General features: G+C 33.4%; 3 protein-coding genes across 5 annotated transcripts; 2 read left to right on the top strand and 1 right to left on the bottom strand.

Annotated features, from left to right (window-relative positions):
- Window positions 1–2,654: 2,654 nt before the first annotated feature.
- Window positions 2,655–7,205, bottom strand: LOC8277445 (cadmium-induced protein AS8). Of its 2 annotated transcripts, XM_048374962.1 has the most exons (6): window positions 7,048–7,205; window positions 6,537–6,572; window positions 6,033–6,140; window positions 4,907–5,153; window positions 4,433–4,693; window positions 2,655–2,898 (listed from the first exon to the last, which is right to left on the bottom strand). In XM_048374962.1, the coding sequence occupies exons 2-6, from the start codon at window positions 6,552–6,554 to the stop codon at window positions 2,885–2,887; spliced, it is 648 nt and encodes a 215-aa protein (XP_048230919.1). In that variant the 5' UTR covers window positions 6,555–6,572; window positions 7,048–7,205; the 3' UTR covers window positions 2,655–2,884. The 2 variants fall into 2 exon arrangements, with proteins under 2 accessions (XP_048230919.1, XP_015575045.1); XM_015719559.3 differs by lacking the exon at window positions 6,033–6,140 and having other exon boundaries at window positions 7,048–7,204.
- A 1,204-nt stretch (window positions 7,206–8,409) lies between these two features.
- Window positions 8,410–8,790, top strand: LOC8277444. The gene has a single exon (XM_025157454.1). It carries the CDS (start codon window positions 8,410–8,412, stop codon window positions 8,788–8,790), a length of 381 nt encoding a protein of 126 aa, XP_025013222.1.
- Window positions 8,791–9,679: 889 nt separating this feature from the next.
- Window positions 9,680–20,546, top strand: LOC8277443 (ATP-dependent DNA helicase Q-like 2). 2 transcript variants are annotated; one of them, XM_002519817.4, is made up of 20 exons: window positions 9,702–10,189; window positions 10,274–10,500; window positions 10,637–10,783; window positions 10,865–11,080; window positions 12,326–12,430; window positions 12,540–12,644; window positions 12,730–12,852; window positions 13,727–13,815; window positions 14,394–14,430; window positions 14,508–14,541; window positions 14,730–14,782; window positions 14,870–14,947; window positions 15,042–15,107; window positions 15,969–16,035; window positions 16,138–16,191; window positions 16,907–17,014; window positions 17,798–17,862; window positions 18,701–18,779; window positions 19,469–19,686; window positions 19,947–20,546. In XM_002519817.4, the coding sequence occupies exons 1-20, from the start codon at window positions 10,108–10,110 to the stop codon at window positions 20,136–20,138; spliced, it is 2,145 nt and encodes a 714-aa protein (XP_002519863.1). In that variant the 5' UTR covers window positions 9,702–10,107; the 3' UTR covers window positions 20,139–20,546. The 2 variants fall into 2 exon arrangements, 1 of the variants encoding a protein (XP_002519863.1); XR_003079158.2 differs by lacking the exon at window positions 17,798–17,862 and having other exon boundaries at window positions 9,680–10,189.
- The last annotated feature ends 212 nt before the right edge of the window (window positions 20,547–20,758 follow it).

A 20,758-nucleotide genomic window follows, 5' to 3' on the forward strand; every position in this document is an offset into this window, starting at 1 on the left:
TTCTTTTTTTTTGAAAAAAATAAAAATAAAAATCATGCTCCATCTTTATGTTACATAATATAACAAAAACAACTTTAGTTTTCAAAGTTCATAGAAAAAGAATAAAAAAAGAGGAAGGAAACAAACTTAGGCATTTTGTCTTTGAAAAAGAAAAATTCCATATCAGTTTTCTTATATACCCTTTTTTTCCCCCCTAAAATATAGCCAGGGGGCTTTTAGCATTTTTCTTTAGCATGGCATAAGTATAACTCAGATAGGAAAAGAAAAAAAGAAAGAAAAATAGAACGGCTAGGGTATCATTCAAATTGTTAATTTTAAAAAATATTCAATTAAGATTAGCTTATTGAAGTGTCTTTAATACCAAATAGTTATTTAATCCTTAAACAAAGAGCCAATGAAGTTTTCAGATGAACGAGAAAGAGTTGCTCAATCAATTATATTGGAATTTTTATTCAAGGATTAAAAGTTTTTAGATGATAAATATATGTGTTTATTTAAATATCTTTAAAATGCAATCAAAGGGTCATTTTTAACATTATATGAAATGTTGGTTTATGAAAAGGTCTATGCTGGATCCCCACTGTGTCCATTTCAATTGGAGTTTACTTCCATTTTGTTTGTGACTCATGATTATGACCATTTTAACATATATATATTTTTTTGAAGTAATTGACTTGTTTGAATTGTTCATATTTTTCTCCCTGAGTTAAAAAGGGATTTTCCTGGATTAAAGAAAGATGGAAATTTTATATATTTGTAAGTTCACATAAGTTTACTTGGTGTGCTTCCATTTTAGTTTCATTCGGCTTAAAACTGTGGGCATAACTTTTGCATAATAAAGTCCATTTACATCCTTGTCAAGTTTGTTGGTGAAATCATGGAGTTGGGTACTTTTTGTTTTGCAACCTACTGCTTACTTTCATCACTTAGCAACTAGAATCTCATGTTCTTAGAATTTTGGACAAGGAAAAGGGTGGCATTTCTACAATCCATTCTTTTTTTTGTTTGGTTTATATAAATACGGTTTAGTCATTCTTGTAACAAGACAATATGCAAATGTTTGAACGTACATAAAAGTATCTTTAATAAAAAATTTAAAAGCAAAAAAATACATATTAATAACTTTTTTTCACTGCAGTCTGAATTTTAGCGTTGTCCTCTTAAGATACGGCTGATTTAAAAGGGTTAGAATGCATTAGAATAAGATCAAATTATATCAAAATTATGAGAAAGAGAAATAGAAGAATTGAATAAAATCACATGGTTTAGGGGACCTCCAACGTGCAATTAAGAGGGCAAAGGGCGGTGATGTATTTTTTTTTTTTTTCCTTTTCTAAGAATAGTAGCTAACCGAGTGCTTGGTGATGTATCATTTAAGTTGGTCAAAACAACACGTTTTTACTACTAATTTTCCTTTTAAATGGGAAATCAAAGAAATGGGGATTTATATTTCTAAAATGGCTTCATTTGAAAAAAAAAAAACTATTATATATATATATATATATATATATATGTGTATATTATTTTTAAAGTAAAAGCATATAGTCATAGTCGATTACATTTTCGAAATAAATAAATAGAAGTCAGAAGTAAGTGTTTTTATATGCATAAAGTGATGTATGTAGGGATAAGAGGGAAGCAAACAAATAATTAAGATGTTGCCAAGACACACACCTCACATGGGATGGGTAACCCACACCACATGCAACACAGTACAACCCAACCCGACCCTCTTTCCTTTCCTGGCTTTTATATATATATATATATATATATATATATACATATAAGCACCCATCTAAATCTAACCATTAGGATTACAAGCTGTAATTTATAATCACAATTACATTATTGATTTGGGTTTCATCTTTTTGATCTAAAAACTTTCAAATCATTTAGAACATCCAGTTCACACTACAAATCTGGCTACTTGTATCTGATTGAGATTAAAATATAAAAATTATAAGACTCTTTGATTGTTTATTGATTCAACTGTTTTTAACAATTTCTTAGACCAATTCTCCAAGTTGTTTGAGCAACATAGGGTTATCTGAATTATCCCTTATCATGTCAGGTTTAATCATAGAACTGCTGAAAAATATAAAGCTCAATACACAACCATTACAAAAGTTGAAGGCTTAGAAGTGGGTTTCTCCTATCTATGATAAAACCCTTAAGCAGTACCCGTACATATTTATGCAATATTAGGCAGACTTGAGCCAGACTGTAACAATTGCCTAATAGCAATAGTAAATTTTGATTCTCCAGTTACTTGCATACTAGCCAACCATGAGACAAATCATAACACAACAGTTGAATTGCTTGCAAGATTCAGAGATATATAAAACAATATCAGGATAGAAATCCCCACCCCAGGTTGGACTAGAAATATAAAAGCAAAACTTCACATTTTGATGCCAATTGCTCTTCATTAATTCCATGATGGGTTCACTAAGAAACAAGCGACAGACAGAATGTTGTGCACCTTTTTGTCCTTGTTCAATGTGATCATACAAGATAGCTACAGAAGCAATGTAGTACATGAGATAAAGCTTACCTTTTCATCTGAAACCATCTCTAACAGTTTTAATATTAATATTTTAATAAAATAAAATAAAACAATGTTTTAACAAATTAAGATTGTTTAAATCAATTAATTATAGGGAATGATGAATTTTATTTATGTTACTTTTAACTCTCTTTAATCTAAAGGATAGGATGTTAATAAAAATGCACTACAAGAGGTTATATTAACCCTTTAACAAAATACATACCAAAACAAGGGTAAAAAAAAGTTAAAGTGTCTTTAACTGTTAACCTCCTTTAACCTCCGACGGAACATACCCTTCATATTATGCATGGGCTAAAATAGTTGAGCATGCTGACATCAATCTTTTGGACCTGCAGTGAAGCGCATACATGTTATTCCTGGTTTCATTTGCTAAATTGATTACAATAAGAAAAAAAAATGTTTCATTTACTTAAAAAAAGAAGGAAGAAGTGTACAGTGGGAAATGAAATATCATCAGGAACCACAACTATAATTGTTCTTTGTTTATCATTTAGTTCATGAAAGGGAGAGGGCTGATGAGAACTAGAGCTTCTTTGTGTTCAGGCCAATGTAGAAATTGTTTAGGACATGCATCACGAATTCAATATAGAAATTCTATGGAAATACAATTTGCTAATCAACGACTTAAGCTTTCAGAAAGTGGTGCTTAAACCACGGAGAAAGTAGAAACAATATTAAAACGTCCCAAGTAAACCTGTTGAGTGTCACACTGAGACTAGGATTGTTTGCGCTGTCAACTGACAGGCAGTGGAGGTCACTGTAATATATTCAAGTTTCCTGAATTAGACCCATGTGTGCAAAGATCTCAGTTGCTGATCTAGAATAAATAGAAAACATTTCAGCACCCTTAAGGAGCAAAGCTGAGATCTAATGTGAGAACGAAATTTAACTGATTGGTGTAAGCCATAGGAATATAAAAGAGAATTTGATATCCTATTTTGCAATCTACTTTCATAGTACACTTTCTTCCTTGCTTCTGTTCCCCAACTTCCATGTTTTTCTATCTTTGATTGAACTATGAACTTTGATCTTTGAATCCTCCTAACAACTAAGCAATTACTGACCTGAATCAGGATCCTGACACGACAAACTAGCAGTTAAGCAACTATGCTACCAATTCTTATTTCTTGTTCAGTTCTACTAAGATTGCTGATGCAACAGCCATCACAAAATAGAGTGGAAAAGCTTAGTAAAGGAGTCCTTCTCTTTGTGAAAAAAAAAAAAACATAGACACTACTGGCAACACAAGGATCACACAAAGGATTAAAGGGCAAAGACAAATCACCAGAGAACTTGTTGATGGAAGAGAAGGATGACCAAATGGAGAAAAAAGCCACAAGCAAAGTCAGGTTTTCTTGTTATTCCTGTCATGTTTGAGTTAAAATTGATCGGTTTATCCCTCATCAATAAACAAAATGTGGCTTAATCTTGATAGGGTGATCTTAAGTCAATTTTGGGATGGGTTTTTGGTCAGGATACCTACTGCTTACTCTTAGTTTAAAAATGGTTATTACTTTCGTGCATTCAAGTGAATAGAGTGGAGCAATGTCTACTAGTTCCATGATGCTGCTTGCCTTACATTTCTAAGAAGACGCCAAAAGTTGTAGAAATTCTACAGCACTTCGGCATCTAAATTTGCAGAAAGTGCTTGTTCAATCTCACATAAAGAAAGTTAATGTGACCAAGTATCTACCAGGAGGAAAATGTAAGTCTGTTAGCAATGAGGAAAAACAGAGCAGGAAGCCAGGAACACTAAATCAGATACGAATATAGAACTTGAGTTAGCAACAAAAGAATAGATTTCTGACTCAATATGAAAATTTCTGCGATTACTTAAGGATGCAAGTAGCATAATTGTCATACCTTCGCGATAGTGGAAGAAGCGACTACAAAGTGTTTCTAAATCCTTAGAAAATGACTTGGCCTGAACATTCAACTTGCTCTGCATTTTGAATAAGTCAACCCCATTATCCAAGAGAACTTTTTTATTAAGGCTAGAAAATCTTCTGCTGGTTTCTCTATGCAAAACAGAGATGCTAGGTGCAATGTTATTCCAACCATCCCCAGAAAGAAGACCACCAGATTGGACAAATGGTAATGCATGACGCCTTGTTGCCACAATAGCTGGACAAAGATTACATTAATCAGGTTTGAACCTGGACAAATATTTGCAAGACCATTGCATACACAAAATCATATGGATGAACGCCAGACTAAACAAGAAGCACGCGGTGTAGCTTAAACCAAAATTATTGGAGTCCAGCTAAACCGGATATTTTCCTCCGAGTACAATCAACAGCTGAACTAAATGATGAAAGAGAATAGAGCAGAAGGTACCGTTATAAGGAACTTCAAATATGTTATTAGCAGGAAGACCAATTCCCAAACCAAAAAGAGTAATGCCCACGCTAAATCCAACACCGCAGCCAGCACCAACATAACCAACCACTTCAGGACCAAACCCAGGACCCCATCCAACTCCACAGCCAAATCCTACTCCCATGCCCCAAAAGGCTCCAAAAGTGGGGTGTACAGGATTCCATCTTTCATATCTCCTGAACAATCCTTTTATGATCATTGAAACCTAAAATTGGAGAAACGTGAACTTAGCATTAAAAGCAAAAAAAAAAGAAAAAGAAAAAAAAAGAAAACCTAAGATGTGTCACCACTCAATAGTAATCTAGACTCTGCATGTATTTTTTTCTTATCCATAATAACCTGGCTTTATGTAGGGAAACAACTTCAACTATTACCACTTTGCTACTGTACCGTACCTTATTATTTCACATATTTATCACATTCAAACTTGAAAGACAATTTCCTGGATATGATTTCTTAGCATCTTCTGATAATTTAACTAGCATTGTTTCAGTTTGACCCCAAAAAAAGGGAATATAATCAGAGGTTTTAGGAATCAGATGGGTGAACAGGATGGTACTGAGAAGAATCCACAAATTCAACATTAATTTATGTTGGTGTGGTGCATAATTATATCTTGATTAACGCTGGACAAAAATAAGTCAATATCTGCTGCTAGAGTATGGTTTTGATCACCAAAGGTACATGAAATTAAATAGAAAGTTTAAAGAGATAATGAAAAACTGTTACTCATAAAACTTGAAAGCTTAAGTGATGATGAAAAAAATTCAATGGGTGTATTAACAATAAGAAGAGACTTATAAGTTGATTCATGTAAGAACTGCTTGGGTAAACAGATGCTTTCCTCGCATGGACTAAGAAGCAGTACTCAACCAGTTGCTTCTTTACTATGAAAAAAGTAAAGGATTTTTAGAGGTTAGTGCATGCTACTCTTGGAGCTCAGGTATGAAGAAAATATGAATTCCTCGAGAGGCTCTTTACAGGCTATTTTGACTTCCAGCAGTTGTCTGTTTAGCTATGCTATGGAATATGAAGAAAGACCAAAAATTTTAGGGCTCTTGAGAATGCAGTAACCCCTTTGCACCTGTGTAAAGAAAAGGAGGCATGTACTCCTTATCTGTTGAATAACTGGCTTTTTGACATTGCTTATTTTTGCTATTGTCAACTTTGCTGATACGATCCATTGTGATACCTTTAGATATTAAGAGAAAGGCATTGCAGGAATTGAATGATATGAATTAGAAATGAAAAACAAAGACCTGTTAGTTTCAGTTGTAAGAAATAAATATTAACAACATCAAAGTTATAAAAAGAACGTAAATTAAAAGTTTGCAGAGAAAAGTAAAATTTGGAGAGCCTGAAATGATCAGAAACAGAAATACAGAAAGCTGTGAGCGGTTCTGCTAGCAAAAATACCATGACAACTCTCAACTCAGCTAAACCTTAATACCATGGACAACACCAAGAGAGACTGATATGCATAGATTAACATCAAAGTGCTTTAACATATTGCTAAACAAAATGGGTGAATATAAGTGTGCAATTGAGGCATACAACTTAAAGCTGAGGGCTGATCCCTCAAACTCACCCCATGATGTTCATTCATAACAGCTAACAAAAATTACTGCATTTAAAAAGGAAACGTAAAATCATTAATCCAAAAAATGCAACAAAAAATTGTTAGAATGTAGCAAATAGATAGAAAACAAAAATGCGAGGACACAACTTTACGGTTTGCAGCAAAAAATGGAAATGCATAAGATGTCCTTAATTGAGAAGTAAAATTGTGCAAAAACAAATACATTACTGGTGTAAGCACATAAAGATATATATGTGGTAAACACCAGTAATAATCTACTTGTACTGAATACAAAATCAGTAAAGAACACTAATCAAACAGATAAAAACCAGTAAACAAACTTTGATAAAAATGGAGTTCAATGAGCATAGATTGTAATGCTAATCTTTATAAGGGAAATGAAATCATGCATAAATTAAATTACATAAGTACATACATAAAAAGGAGAAAATTAGCAATTTACCATATTTATGCCTAATATATAAAAATAAAAACAAAACAAAATAAAATAAACGGGTACCAATTATCATGGAAGAAGACGGAGAAGAAGCATATCCATATCCTCCTTTGTGGTGAAGACGAGTAGCAATCTGCGACTGAAGGCGAGAGTCGCTGTCTGATTACGGACCTCGGGCCGGGCTACTGGCCTCCAATTTCTTGTTTCCTTGTTCAGATTGATCCACTCCACTATTTTTTTAAAATTGATTTTTAAATAAAGGAAGTTTTTTTTTTTTTTTTTTGTCTATTTCTTGTCTCGTCTGCGACTATATTAATTTGATATGCGATTATATTAATTTATTGAAAAATATTTATTAATTTAAACAATAAAATATTTATTAATTTAAACAATAAAATATTTATAATTATTTAATAAAGAAATATCTCTAAAAAAAATAATAAATTAAAATTTTTATTTTCAGGTAAGATTTGTTTTTTCTTTTGAGTAAGAGATTTAAATTTTTTTATCCATTATAAAAATGAAAAGTCAAGTAATGGGCTTTACATTTACTAATGATAACCCAAGGAAGAAAAAAATAGAAGAGGAAAATGATGACTCAGATATGTATGGTAAAAAATAAAATAGATTACTGGTTTGAGAATTTTATAATATATTACTGATAAAGATAACAACATTCACAGGTTTTAATTTGCTAGTCTAAACAGAAAATTGGCTAAACTTATCAATGACTACATCCAATACTAATATAGTAATAACGATATTGGTCTAAACTTAGCAAAGATTATTGAACTCCCAATAATCAACTTGTGTTAGTTGTCCTTGTCTGCAGAAATTTCTGTATAATTTTCCAAACTGATTTTGCTGTGTTCCAACCTGATTTTATGCTCGAGTTGTTGACTGGCCTCTACTCCTCATTCCATTGGTTAACTAAGCATGTGTAATGCGTACAGGTAGTTGACAGATGGTGGATTTGCCACACTCTTTTCTTCTCCTAAAAAGGGAAAATGAAACCCAGAACCAGAAATGATTTTCCGCCAGAAAGAAAGGTCTGCAATAAGCGATATTTGGGGTTTTGACAAGCTATAGTTGGAAATTGGAAAAGCAGGTTTTAGGCATCTAGAAGGAAAGGTCAGGTGTAGATTGTCATTTTCGAAATGACAGTTAGTAACTGCCCATGCATACCCAATCTCTTTCTTTGGGTTTCCCAAAATAAATTCTTTATAATTCTCCATATCCTTTGCCCTCTGTTTATTATGGGACTGTATTCTGTGTCTGAAATAGAGAGAAAGAAAGAAAAAAGATCCAAAATTTGAAGTTATATTTAAGACAAATAGTGTTTAAATTATTGCAAGTTAATTAAGTTCTTGATATCAATTTGAGTTGGTGCAAGTTTCTATAGGTGTGTATATGTATAGTGCAAGAATGGAGCCAAATGAAGGCAATATATTCCAAAGTCAGGCACAAACTATGGCCAGGGCAAATCCAAAAGTAGGGAAACCTCCAACAAGGCTACAAAAGAAAGCTCCATCATCTCTTGAAGTCAATTACCACACTTCTTCTTCTTCTTCTTCTCCTCTTACTCCAATCCCTCTTCTATCACCGCTCATTGTATCTCCACGACCATTGTTACAAGCAGCAGAAGAATTCAGGTTCCCTGTAGTAGACGGTGATATTGAAAAAGGCGGCGACAACAAGAAAATTGCTTCCTCAGTTTTTTTAAGTGTGGCTAATGGGTACTCGGAGTCTTCATCTTTGTTCGCATTTTTCCAATCTAAATGTATGCTCGTTGATCATGCAAAGTGAGGCTTTCATCTTCTGCAGCTTTGCGTTGTGTGTGTTTCTATGTATTTGTTATTTCTTTTTGAATTGAAATGAGGCAAAACAACGCATTACAGAGCACAAAAATGAGGAAAGGTAATGCTCATCCTATTCCGCATCAGAATGTTGCAGATACCAAGCAGGAGAATAACTATGAATATGCAAACCAATGCCTAAAGAGAAGCCAAGTGAAACTAAAAAATCCGCAGTTTTTGTTTGCCTCACTGTAGACATGATGAAGCTTGACTACTCAATTCCATTTCAGCATTTCTTGAATTTCTTAATCAATGCAGAGTGATGTTGAGGAACCTCACATGAAAGGTTCAGTTTTATCATGACTTTCTTTGATGATTACTTGGGAAATTCTTCTCCCACACACCCAAATATCTTTCTCGTTCAGGGCTGTAATTTCTTTTTCTTGGCAATCAATCAATTAGCAGTTGTCGTTGTTTGGCTTTTCTCCTGTTTTTGGAACATGAGAGTTGTATCCTTTTAAGTTCAAAAAATACTTCATGCATATGTGTTAAACCAGATATGTAAAAATATGTAAACATCGAGTTATTTATGTAGAAAAATGCAACTAAAGTAACTCAAGTTGCCATCCATTTCAAAGTAAGAAATAATATAGAAAAGAAATATATGATCTGATGACCAGATTCTGATATTTCTCCTATCATTAATATTTAAATTAATAAATTTAATAATTTTTTTTAGATGATTTACTTTAATATTTTAATTTTACACTAACTATTAAAATAAATATTATATTCACATTACATAATATATATTTTTAACTATAACTGTATATATTACATTACATATTTTTGTACATCTCATGATTAATTACTTCAATGCCAAAACACCCACATGAGACAGGCACCATTGCTGCTAGTAGCGATGTCTGAATGGCAATTTGCGAATTGCAATGGTGCTCATAATTCAAAACACCCACATGAAGATGACAAAGCTACAATTGAAAAAAGAGAAAAAAAAAACAATCATAATACAACGTTTATATTGTATATTTTTATTACATTAATACCCTCTTTTTAGGGATATTTTTCTAAAAATTGAACTAACGCGAAACCGGGCTGGTGTATAGTCCTTGACCCTTTGATCTGTGTGAGTTAACTCGAGAGATACCCAGTGGGCTTGCATCATGCGTTGGCTTATTTATCAGACAGTCCAAACGGATAGTTCAGGTAGCCCGTGGCTGAGCTGATTTGCAAATTGCAGTTGCAATTGCAGTTTGCACTCCTGGAATGCAATTGATTGATACTCAGTTGTTAATTGAGAAAAATCATGGAAGAAACTCAAACTGAAGAAGAAATATTACTACTGCAGGAGCTTGAAAACGTGGAGGCTGAAATTCAAGACGTCCAAGGTTTTTAATTTTTCCTTTTCTAACTTAGAATCTTTCAGTTTCAAATTGGAGAAAATGAATAAAGTGTTAATAATTTGTATTCAGAGGAAATACAAGTATTGCTGGAGCGTCAAGAGAAGTTAAATGAGAGGAAATCCGAACTGAAAGCTATACTGGAAACATGTAGTAGTAGTACTAGAAGAGGAGCTCCTTCTTCTCCCACTACTGCATCAGATATTAATTGGTCTGGTCCATTTGAATGGGACGCTCAAGCTGATCGTGATAAGTTTCACGTGTTTGGAATCACCTCATATCGTCCAAATCAGCGTGAAGTGAGTACTTCTCTTTTTTAATTTTTTTTTAAAACTAAGTTGTTTATTTCACTCTTTTTTTTTGTACCTCAAGGTGACGCTGAAATTGTTATTGTATTGTTATTATTATTTTTATTATTTTCACTATTATGAATAGATCGTCAATGCTGTGATGAGTGGAAGAGATGTTCTAGTGATAATGGCTGCAGGTGGAGGAAAGAGTCTTTGTTATCAGCTTCCAGCTATTCTTCGTGATGGGGTTTCTCTTGTTATTAGTCCTTTGATTTCTTTAATTCAAGATCAGGTTCTCTTCTTCAATTAAGTGCTTTTAACTATGCAATGCTTATAATTGTATGCAACTTACATTAACAATTAAGGACTTTAGGTTATGGGTTTAAAAGCCTTGGGCATTCCAGCTTACAAGCTTACTTCAACCACTTCCAAAGAAGATGAGAAATTCATTTACAAGGCTCTTGAAAAGGGTGAAGAGATGCTTAAGATATTATATGTTACTCCTGAAAAGGTCTCGAAGAGCAAACGTTTTATGTCCAAACTTGAAAAATGCCACCATCGAGGTCATCTCTCTATAATAGCGATTGACGTAAGCATCTTTTTTTTTTCTTTTCCATTTATTTCCAGCTATAATTGACTCAATAGCCATTTGAACTATATTTTGAAGATCAGATACACACTTTTCTTCTAAAATCGCATACGCTGGTATGGACTTGTTTTTGTTTTCTTTCCTCTGGCATGTTTCCAATGTTTTAAAGTTTTGGACCAGAAAGAGATATAGTGCAGTCTATTATGACGTGTTTATAGGAAATTATAGGTCTCTAACAAGGCTTTTGGCCAAGTAAATGTGGGGAAATGACTAGCATGGTATCTGTCTATATGGATGCAAAATATGGGAAAGCTGGGGTTGGGGGACCATTAAAGAGAAGGGCACTTGGTCTCAGTTTAGAAGGAATTGTTGATGAATTAGAGAAATTTGGAAACTTAATTGCCTTTAACTTGGGGTAGTGGTCGTAGGATATTGTTTCTGTAAATGTGAGATATGGAAGGTGTTTTTTTATTTGATATTTTTTATATTTATTTCATATTTATCTCCTACACAGTTTAAAAGAATGCTCCATATTTGTGAGATTAATATGTGGACAATTGCTCTTGATGTCAGGATCTATAGGAGCTATTTTAAGATATATATTTGTGGGCCAATTTTTAACAAATTCTGAATGTAATGATTTCATAATTTGTGCTGGTAGACTTTTTCTGATTCTGGAGACATCCCTCTGTTGTCTATACAAACTCTTACTGGTTCATATGAGCTGCAAAATTATTAATGTAATGGGCGAAACAAGCCTTGTCTTTATATTGGGCAGGGAAACAGAAGAGGGAGACAAGCAAGCGAAATTGAAACTTAGATGACGATGTTCTTTTTGCTGTTTTTGTTTCTCCTTATAATTCTAGTGTCTATTTTCCAATTGGCCTTTGGTTCTTTTTGAAATCCTAGAGCCTAGTGGGATTTCATACAAAGTTGTATTTGGGTTGCCACTTTCAGCTCACTTCTGTTTGTATTTGGATTATATGTTTGACATATAAACAATTTCATAATTTGTTTTCTCTAGTATAATTTGGGCCATCAACCATTCATTTTAAACCATCTTTTTTTAAATGAATATAGATGCGCATGCATGTTTATACTTGCCTTTGCATATGTTTATATTGATGGACATGGAAATTCATGCTTGATTGCTTTTAGATAATCAAAGTCTTAATGCAAGAATTTCTGGCATTTAATTTTACAAATGTGCAGCATTTCATGTTGATTTTTTGAGAATGTTTGCAGGAGGCTCATTGCTGTAGCCAGTGGGGTCACGATTTCCGTCCAGATTACAAGAACCTTGGTATTCTCAAGATTCAGTTTCCCAATGTACCTGTGTTGGCTTTGACTGTATGTCTTCTTTATTCTCTTCTACTATCTAAGATGACTGGATTATGTAGTTTTCACATTTTCTGGAATTTTCAGGTAATTATGATGACTTCCATTACATGTTTTGCAGGCGACTGCCACTCAGAAAGTCCAATATGATCTAATGGAGATGCTGCATATTCCAAAATGCGTTAGATTTGTTAGCACAGTCAACCGCCCAAATCTGTTTTATATGGTATACTTAATTTAATTTGTTCTTTCTAGTAGTTTCTGCTTTAATTAGTAGGTTCGAGCTAAAAAAAAAATTGAATGGGTTGCAGGTACGAGAAAAGTCATCAGTTGGTAAGGTTGTTATTGATGAAATTGCTGAATTCATTCGGGAATCTTATCCGAATAATGAATCTGGAATAGTCTATTGCTTCTCCAGAAAAGAATGTGAACAGGTACGAGTTTCCTATTTAGTGATTCCTTTTTGTCACTATAGTTTATAATCAATGATGCTAATTTTGTAGCTGCTGCGCATCTAATCTGTCAATATTATGCTCTTGATCAAATTTTTATATTTATTTTATTACATTTTTAGTGTTAAGTAGGCTAGAGATAGCCAGAAGAGGTTTCTTTATGTTAGACTATCAATAAAGGAGACCGGTGAAGTAGAATAGAGTTACTTTTCCTATTTGTAGAGGAAAATGATACACAAATAGAACTTTTATACTGCAATTGGTTCCTTATAAATTTCGAAGAGTTTGGGAACTTCCAAGAAGCCTTTGTCTTTCTAGAGGGATTTGCGACTATATTCCAGTTGGCAAATCTAGCATTCCTTAGTATTATTTGCTTGTGTAGAATCTCAATAGTAGATAATAACATTTTGAAGGAGATGAGAGAACTTCTTTGGTTAGGCATGGTGAAAACTAAAAGGTTCATCTAGTTAGCTGGGGAAACCTAAGTCTCAAGGTTAGATGTGGAGATTTTGGCATCTGAAATTGTTTCCCTAATAGTAATAGGCGAGTGGTATGAGTATCAATTCAATTAGGTGCTATTTCCCTTTGGCATAAGCTGTGATAGGATGTCATTTATTCAATTTTCTCTTAGGAAAAAAAATTTATTCATGGCCTTCAAATATTCTTTGACACTGCTTATTTGATCATACGGCTCTAGATTTATTAGAACACAAGTACAGGCTATCTGTGTGCATTAGATTATTAGTAGTATATAATTCATAATAAAACTGGTAAAATTGTAGTCTAAGTGGTACAGGAACATCTGTTCTACAGTTTGAATAAAAATTTATCCTTCTTATGCTGTCACGAGTTGCAGGTTGCAGCAGACTTGCGTGAGAGGGGAATTTCAGCTGACTATTACCATGCAGATATGGATGTCAATGCTCGCGAGAAAGTTCATATGAGGTAAGGCTATTGGCCCTACATATACTATTTCTGGATTTCTCTTGTTTTACTGGACATAGGTCATCTGGAAGAAGGAAATTAGTTTTAATTGGTTAAAATTTTGAAATCCTTGCTCTAAAGTATGATCCATGAAATTGAATACGTGTTATAAAAAATTGAAAACAGCCTACAGTGCAATAGCCTATATCCTTCCCATTTGAGCAGGTTAAATGAGTTACTAGGTGCTGATATGTCATCACAGAATAATCTCATTGCTTATTGAGGCTTTAATTTATGGAAAAACAGAAATTTAAGAGTTTGCTTCTCCAAATTAATCGTAGTTTAATTATAAGCTCTTTTAAACCTTTCCATAACTTTTTGGGAGTAACAAATGATAAGTGCTAATATTATGAGTTGTAATTTGTCAATCTAACATTGTCTTGGTAAGTCATTGCATACTTCATGTAGGCTGAAACATGATGCTGGCTTTCTTTTCTATACTTATAGTAACTAGTATTAAACCTTTTGTGAACTCTGGAAATTCAGATTTTACAATGTTTAAGCATATTTTGGAGTTCTTATGTAGTTTGATGATGTAGGTGGAGCCAAAACAAGTTGCAGGTCATTGTTGGCACGGTACATGCCTTTGCAAATGTTGGTTCTTTTTGGCATTAATCTCTACGTTCCTTTCTAATATCTTGCTTCTGTGACAGGTGGCGTTTGGTATGGGAATTAACAAACCAGATGGTGCGTTTTACAAAATTACTTGTTCATCTTTATAATTTATGCTATCTGTTTTAGATTTTTCTTAAGAAAAACTATTTCTTCATATTGTTTAAACATAATCAATGATGATATTTTTTGTCCTTTTATCTAAATTTGTTACTATATCTTTTCAAATATACAAGATCTTAACTTTGAAATAACTGCTGTAGTCAGGTTTGTCATCCATCACAGCCTGAGTAAATCGATGGAAACATATTACCAGGTTTTCCATTTCCTTTTTCCTATCCTCTTACCTAGTAAATTTGTCAATTCTTGGGTGCTTATCTTTCCATAGCTTCTCTTACTGCAGGAAAGTGGTCGTGCTGGACGAGATGGAGCCCCTTCTGAATGTGTACTCTTTTTTAGGCCTGGTGATGTTCCCAGGCAGGTATTTTCTTTTTTTAACTGGTCTTTTGACATTGCAATCTCTCTTAGGATTTGCATGTGGCCATCTGAATACATGGAACCTTTCTTTTTCTCAGAGTTCGATGGTTTTCTATGAGAATTCTGGTTTGCAGAATCTCTATGACATAGTACGATATTGCCAGGTAAAATCCATTTTACAAAAATATCTTTGTCACTGTAGGTTATGTAGTTTTTGCAGTCAGATAGTAGTATATTGAATGCCACATTAAAACCCTTGGAAAAGAACATTAGAAAGTAATTTTTTCAGCTTTTTATTTCTTTGTGATAAATGGGCTTTAATAGAACTCATTCCCAAAAGCTAACTTAAATGAAGAGGGTGTCCCCATTATCGCAGACAAAAGTATGATTTGATACCATGATAAAATGGCTTAGGTAAAACTCATTCCTAAAAGCTGGGTTAAACAAAGAGGATGCCTAATCCACATATATACACCATAACAGCCCAGTAACTTAGCAATGTGGAAAAAATACAACTTCTAACACTTTGCTTTAGTGCTTTCCCTTTTCTCCCCCACCAGTGGTCTGGAGATAAAGGATCAATATTTTTTCCTTAGAAGAAGGAGAAATACAATTTAGAGAATGAGATACCCTACCTCAATGTACCTAAAACATATGAACCAAAAAAAGAGAAGAAGAAATCCAGCAATTTGATGTTTGTTTAATTGCTTGATTATTTTAAATTGACTGAAGTAAAACTCTTAATGAAACCAAAAGGGTAGAAAACAACTCTTTTCCCCTTCTATGAACCATAAAGTCAAACTTGGGTTGTTTGATGTTTAAGCATTTGTAATTAGTCCCATGTTATGCTTCTATCTTATTAGAAGTTCTAAAATCTATTTTTCTGAAAATCCTTAACATTATTGGACATATCTAACTTACTCGATAACTGAAAAAGCTATGTTCAAATAAATTAAAGAGGTGTTTAGTTGCAGAGGCAAAATGTTTTCCATTGAAATTTTCACCAAGTTTCTTTGTACATGCAGTCTAAAAGAACATGTCGCCGAAGTGCCTTTTTCCGACACTTTTCCGAGCCATTACAAGACTGCAATGGTACTATTTGATGTTTGCTATAGATGTCTTGTATGTTTTGCATATGATTATCTGGTGGCATTGATTCTTGCATACTTTAAAATATAATTCTATGCTTTGCAGGGATGTGTGATAACTGTGCATTCTCAAATGAGGTTATGGAAGTTGACGTAACGAGTAAATTTCTTCGATTAAATTTTAATGCAGTTGATTTTATTTTCCTTCTCTAATGTGTTTTTGCTCATATTCGGAGTTATTATTTTTTTTCGCAATGCTGAAATTGCAGTCCGCAATATGTAGTTGTTTCTGTCTATATTTCATTGATAATTAATCTAATTTTTTCCCCGTAGTAATTGTGCTTTGCTCCTGACCCTATAAAGTACATGTAGGTAACTTTATTGCAATATCTTATCTTTTGTTGAAATCTTATTTGGGCTTCTAACTCCAAGCTAACATGTGGGAGTATATACACAAAAGCAAAGGGGATCCACATTTAAAAGTTTGTTTAACTAATCTCACTCTGTGCATACAAAAGGTCTAACAGTATTAAAGTTAATTGAAAGTTTAGTATTAAAATAACTTTATATCTAAAAGATAGAAAATTAAGTCCAACATTTAAGTTAAATTATAAGATGTTTTTGTTTCATTTTATATAGTTATTTCAAATGATATAATATGCTTGTCACTGTTGAAGATATCCTTTTCTGCTTTGCAGCACAACCACTACTACCAAACTATCAGCTTCATCTTCATTTTGTTTCATTTCATGTTTTTAACAGTTGTTGCAATTTCTTTTTTTTTTTTTGCTCTTCAAAAATAACTTTCCAGAAACACAGATCTCGTATTGCTAATAATGAAAGGGTTGTGTGCTTGACATGCTGCTGCTTTGCAGGTCATGCAAAAACTATGGTATCGCTGCTGCAAGATATGCATGACAATGATCAGAGATTGACAATGTTGCAATTGGTGGACAAAGTGAAAAATAAGCACAAGGAATTAGGTTCGTTGTATGGCTTGATGTATTGTTTAATATGCTTGGACAATGTTCACAACATAAACTGCATATCTTTGTTTTAGCAGTATAGTTATTTCCTATATGTTAATGGCATTTGTGTTGATCACATACTCCAGATTTCTGGATTTATGGTTTATTAAACAATAAGAACTACCAGCAGAAACCCAATAGAAATGATGACCGCTTAATGTATTTCAGAATCAAATGCAGTCTCTGTAAGACATGGAATATATTCAACTGATGGAACTTAAAAGACATTTTCAGTGCTCTCCTCATCGAGGTTCCCCGTACAAAACATGAATAAGTAAAATTTGAGCCCACTTAATAGTTAGCATTATTTTGAATTAAGAATCTTATCATCATGATAAACAATAGAATCACATACATTTAGTAAAATAATGTAATTGTATTACAATTTTGAAGCTTGATAGTATGGAAATTTCTATAATGTTGGTGTTTAGGTCGATTAAAAATGCAGATGCAATAAAAATCTTAAAAACAGTAGCACTTATATGCGTGAAAAGTATTTTGTTCCATAAAATATTGAAAGGTCCTCATTTGACTGTGCTCTAATTCTGTTGGGACAAAAACTTATCCACATCCATGCATACATTTTTAGATTTTCTTTTTGATAATTTTCATATTATTTTCATCTATTAATCTTCATCCTTATATTTTCGTTTTATGCTGCTCAAAATCACATCTCCTTGAGGTTATGTCGTTCTTAGTACAGATGTATGTACTAAAAAAATTCTATTGAAACTGCAGGCGCTGACCTTAAAAGAGAGGAGATAGAGCAGCTTGTGATACAGCTTATTCTAGATAATGTTTTTGTAAGAACCCTGACATTGTAGTCCATAATCCACAAGTGCAAACCTGCTTGTCCTTAAAATTTTGAATTGAGTTGATTGACAATAAGACGAATATGCGGACTTCTAATTAATTAATGAAAGAAAATGAATGGGCCAAAGATTCAGGTGACCAATGAGCATGTTAAATTAAGATTATTTTACTTCTATTTTCTTTCTTTTTCAATTTGTCTAACTTGTTGCATTACTTTTTTGAATATAAAGATTTTAGGTATCCAAATTGGTATATGAACTTTTGATATTTTAAAACTTGAAAGGTTTCAGATTTCATGCAACTGGATCTCAGCCTTATTTATGTTGATTATATATCCTTTTTTCTAACATCCTTGACTCTGCAACTATTTCAGCTTTTATTATGTGAAACTGTTGAATCACTGTGCACATCCAATTGAATGTTACTAAATTTCCTGTGATAATGCCATACACACCACAAGTTTTCTTATTACTCTCGGAACAAATTAGTAAAAGTAAATGCCAAACTGATTATGTGTACATACAATAAAACATATACACACTTGAGGTTGTGACCATGACAAAATCCATTTCCACTTTTCTTTGATACTGGAACAAGATGAAAATTACATAATCTATTTATCCTGTGTACCCCATAGTACATTTATGGTTAGCTTCTATTAACCTACTATACTAAATATTTTTTTTAATGGAACTGAGGATGGACTCATTCTCCTCTTTGGAAAATGTATATCTACAGGAAACGTCTTTGCTAAGATCCTGATGAGTGAGTGTGTATGTTTGTGTTTTTTATTTTTCTGGTCTAGTTTTTTTATTTATTGTTATGCAGAAAGAAGAGTTTCAGCATACAGCTTATGCTACGAATGCTTACGTGAAAACAGGACCTTTGGCAAAGCAGGTCCTGCAAGGTAGGGATGCCATCTTTCTATCCCACAAATTTTAAATTAGTTTTGATATCATCATTTCCACCTTGTGGCTTGAGTCAATGCCCTCATTAGCTGCAGAAGGCAGGTTAAAGTTCAAACAGTACTTCTTATATTACAAGAGTTACTCTAATGTTGGGGAACACAGAATTTTTGACGCTATGATATATTTCACTTTACTTTATTTTATTTGATTTTTGTTTGCAAATGGTAGTTATTTAAATTCCCTGCCTGAGTAATTCTCCATTGTTCAATGAGCAATTTGTGGTAAGAAGATGGAAAACTGGGGTAATGTAATCCATGAGCCAACATATTTTTTTCCCACATATTACCAGATAATGCATCACATTATATAGAGTTCATTGTCTTTTCCTTAATCTCCTCCCCTGGATTCAAATGGTGAAATTCTTGGTTGCCATGAGCAGAATGAGATCATATGTATTGCTCTGTTGTGGGAGCTTAATAAGAGAGAGATACTACTAAATAGCGAATTCTGAAATGACCAGCCCCTTGTAATTTTGCTCGAGTCATGTAAGTTTACTAGTGGCTGATGCATTTTAACAATGTGACTGTGCATTCTGGACATACATTTTGTTGACCCTTTCAACTGCTGTAGTTATGATTACCGACAATGCTGTAACTCACAATATATTGTTGATTTGCTTTTTGCACAGGGAGGAAGATTGTTAAGCTTGAGATTTCTAATAAACAGAACAAGGATGGTAAAATGAACAAAGCAAAACGAAGCCTCATGTTGTCGGGGCTAGAGTTTAAGCTTGACAAGTTGCGGAAAGAACTCTCGGCAGAACATGAGGGAATACTTCCTCATTCTGTCTTATCTAGTCAACAGATGAGCATGATCAGTGCGCAGAAACCAAATTCAACAGAAGAGGCAAGTTCCTAATATGCTGATTTGAGCACTTGCCCTAGCCACAAGCGGGCTTGAGTAATTTTCTGTGTTGTTATTTTGGTCATAGCACTTCAGTTCTAGCTGTCTTCTTGAAGCCGTGTATTGTGTTCCCATTCAAGAAAAGCTGAAGAAGCTTTTCAAAACAGATACCATGCATGCCTTTGCTTTTCATGAATTAAGCAACTCAAATAGCATCCTCATCAACCAGATCCTAATTTTACTGTATCTTTTCTTATTTGTAGTTGGAGAAGATAATTGGGAAACTGAAGACAGAAAGGTATGGAAATAGAATTCTTGAAGAAATCAAGAAGTTCGCAGGCTCCAATGAGTCTGATAATGGCATATTGAATGACGAAGGCAGCAAGAGAAGACCTAGCAAGAGACTGAAGACCAAAAAGGATCTTGTTCTTATAGAGAGCAGTGATGACGAATAAGTGAAAATTTAATCGATGCTTGCAGAACTTTACCCTTACTCTAATTAATCCTAAGGAGAGAGTGGCTCACTGTGGGCAAACTTTGCACGTCTGCAATCTGTTATTTGGTTAAGAACCTGGGGTGGTCTTGTTTGCTCTCCTAAATATTCCTATCGTTGGTCCTCTTACTAAGCGCAAGTTGTATTGATCAGGAATAGTTTTCAAATGTCCATGTCCGAAATTTGGAAGCCATAAACCCTTTTGTCAGTATGTGCAAAACAGGTAACATTCGGTTAGAGTGTTACTGCCTATTATTGGACACTATTCGGAGTGCATGGTTCACCAATTTTGCTAGATGGTGAAATTATTATTGACCTTTAATTACCATTGTAATTTCTCCTGTTTTAAATGAATTCTTCAACTTAGTTATCTCTTCTTTTTCACTATTGCGTTAAATACAAATATCTTTTACCTTTTCATGATCAATCTATTAGATAAGAGAAATATGTTGATTATCCCATAAATTTACTCTCGTGGGTTTGAGTTTAATGTCATTGTTATTTCCTCTTTCTAGGTAAATAACAAATTACAAATTGTAATAATACCGATTCGTAAATAAATATTAACGTTTTAATTTAAGG

The sequence above is a fragment of the Ricinus communis genome, chromosome 5 (assembly GCF_019578655.1).
Source record: "Ricinus communis isolate WT05 ecotype wild-type chromosome 5, ASM1957865v1, whole genome shotgun sequence".
In the NCBI taxonomy this organism is placed as follows: domain Eukaryota; kingdom Viridiplantae; phylum Streptophyta; class Magnoliopsida; order Malpighiales; family Euphorbiaceae; genus Ricinus; species Ricinus communis.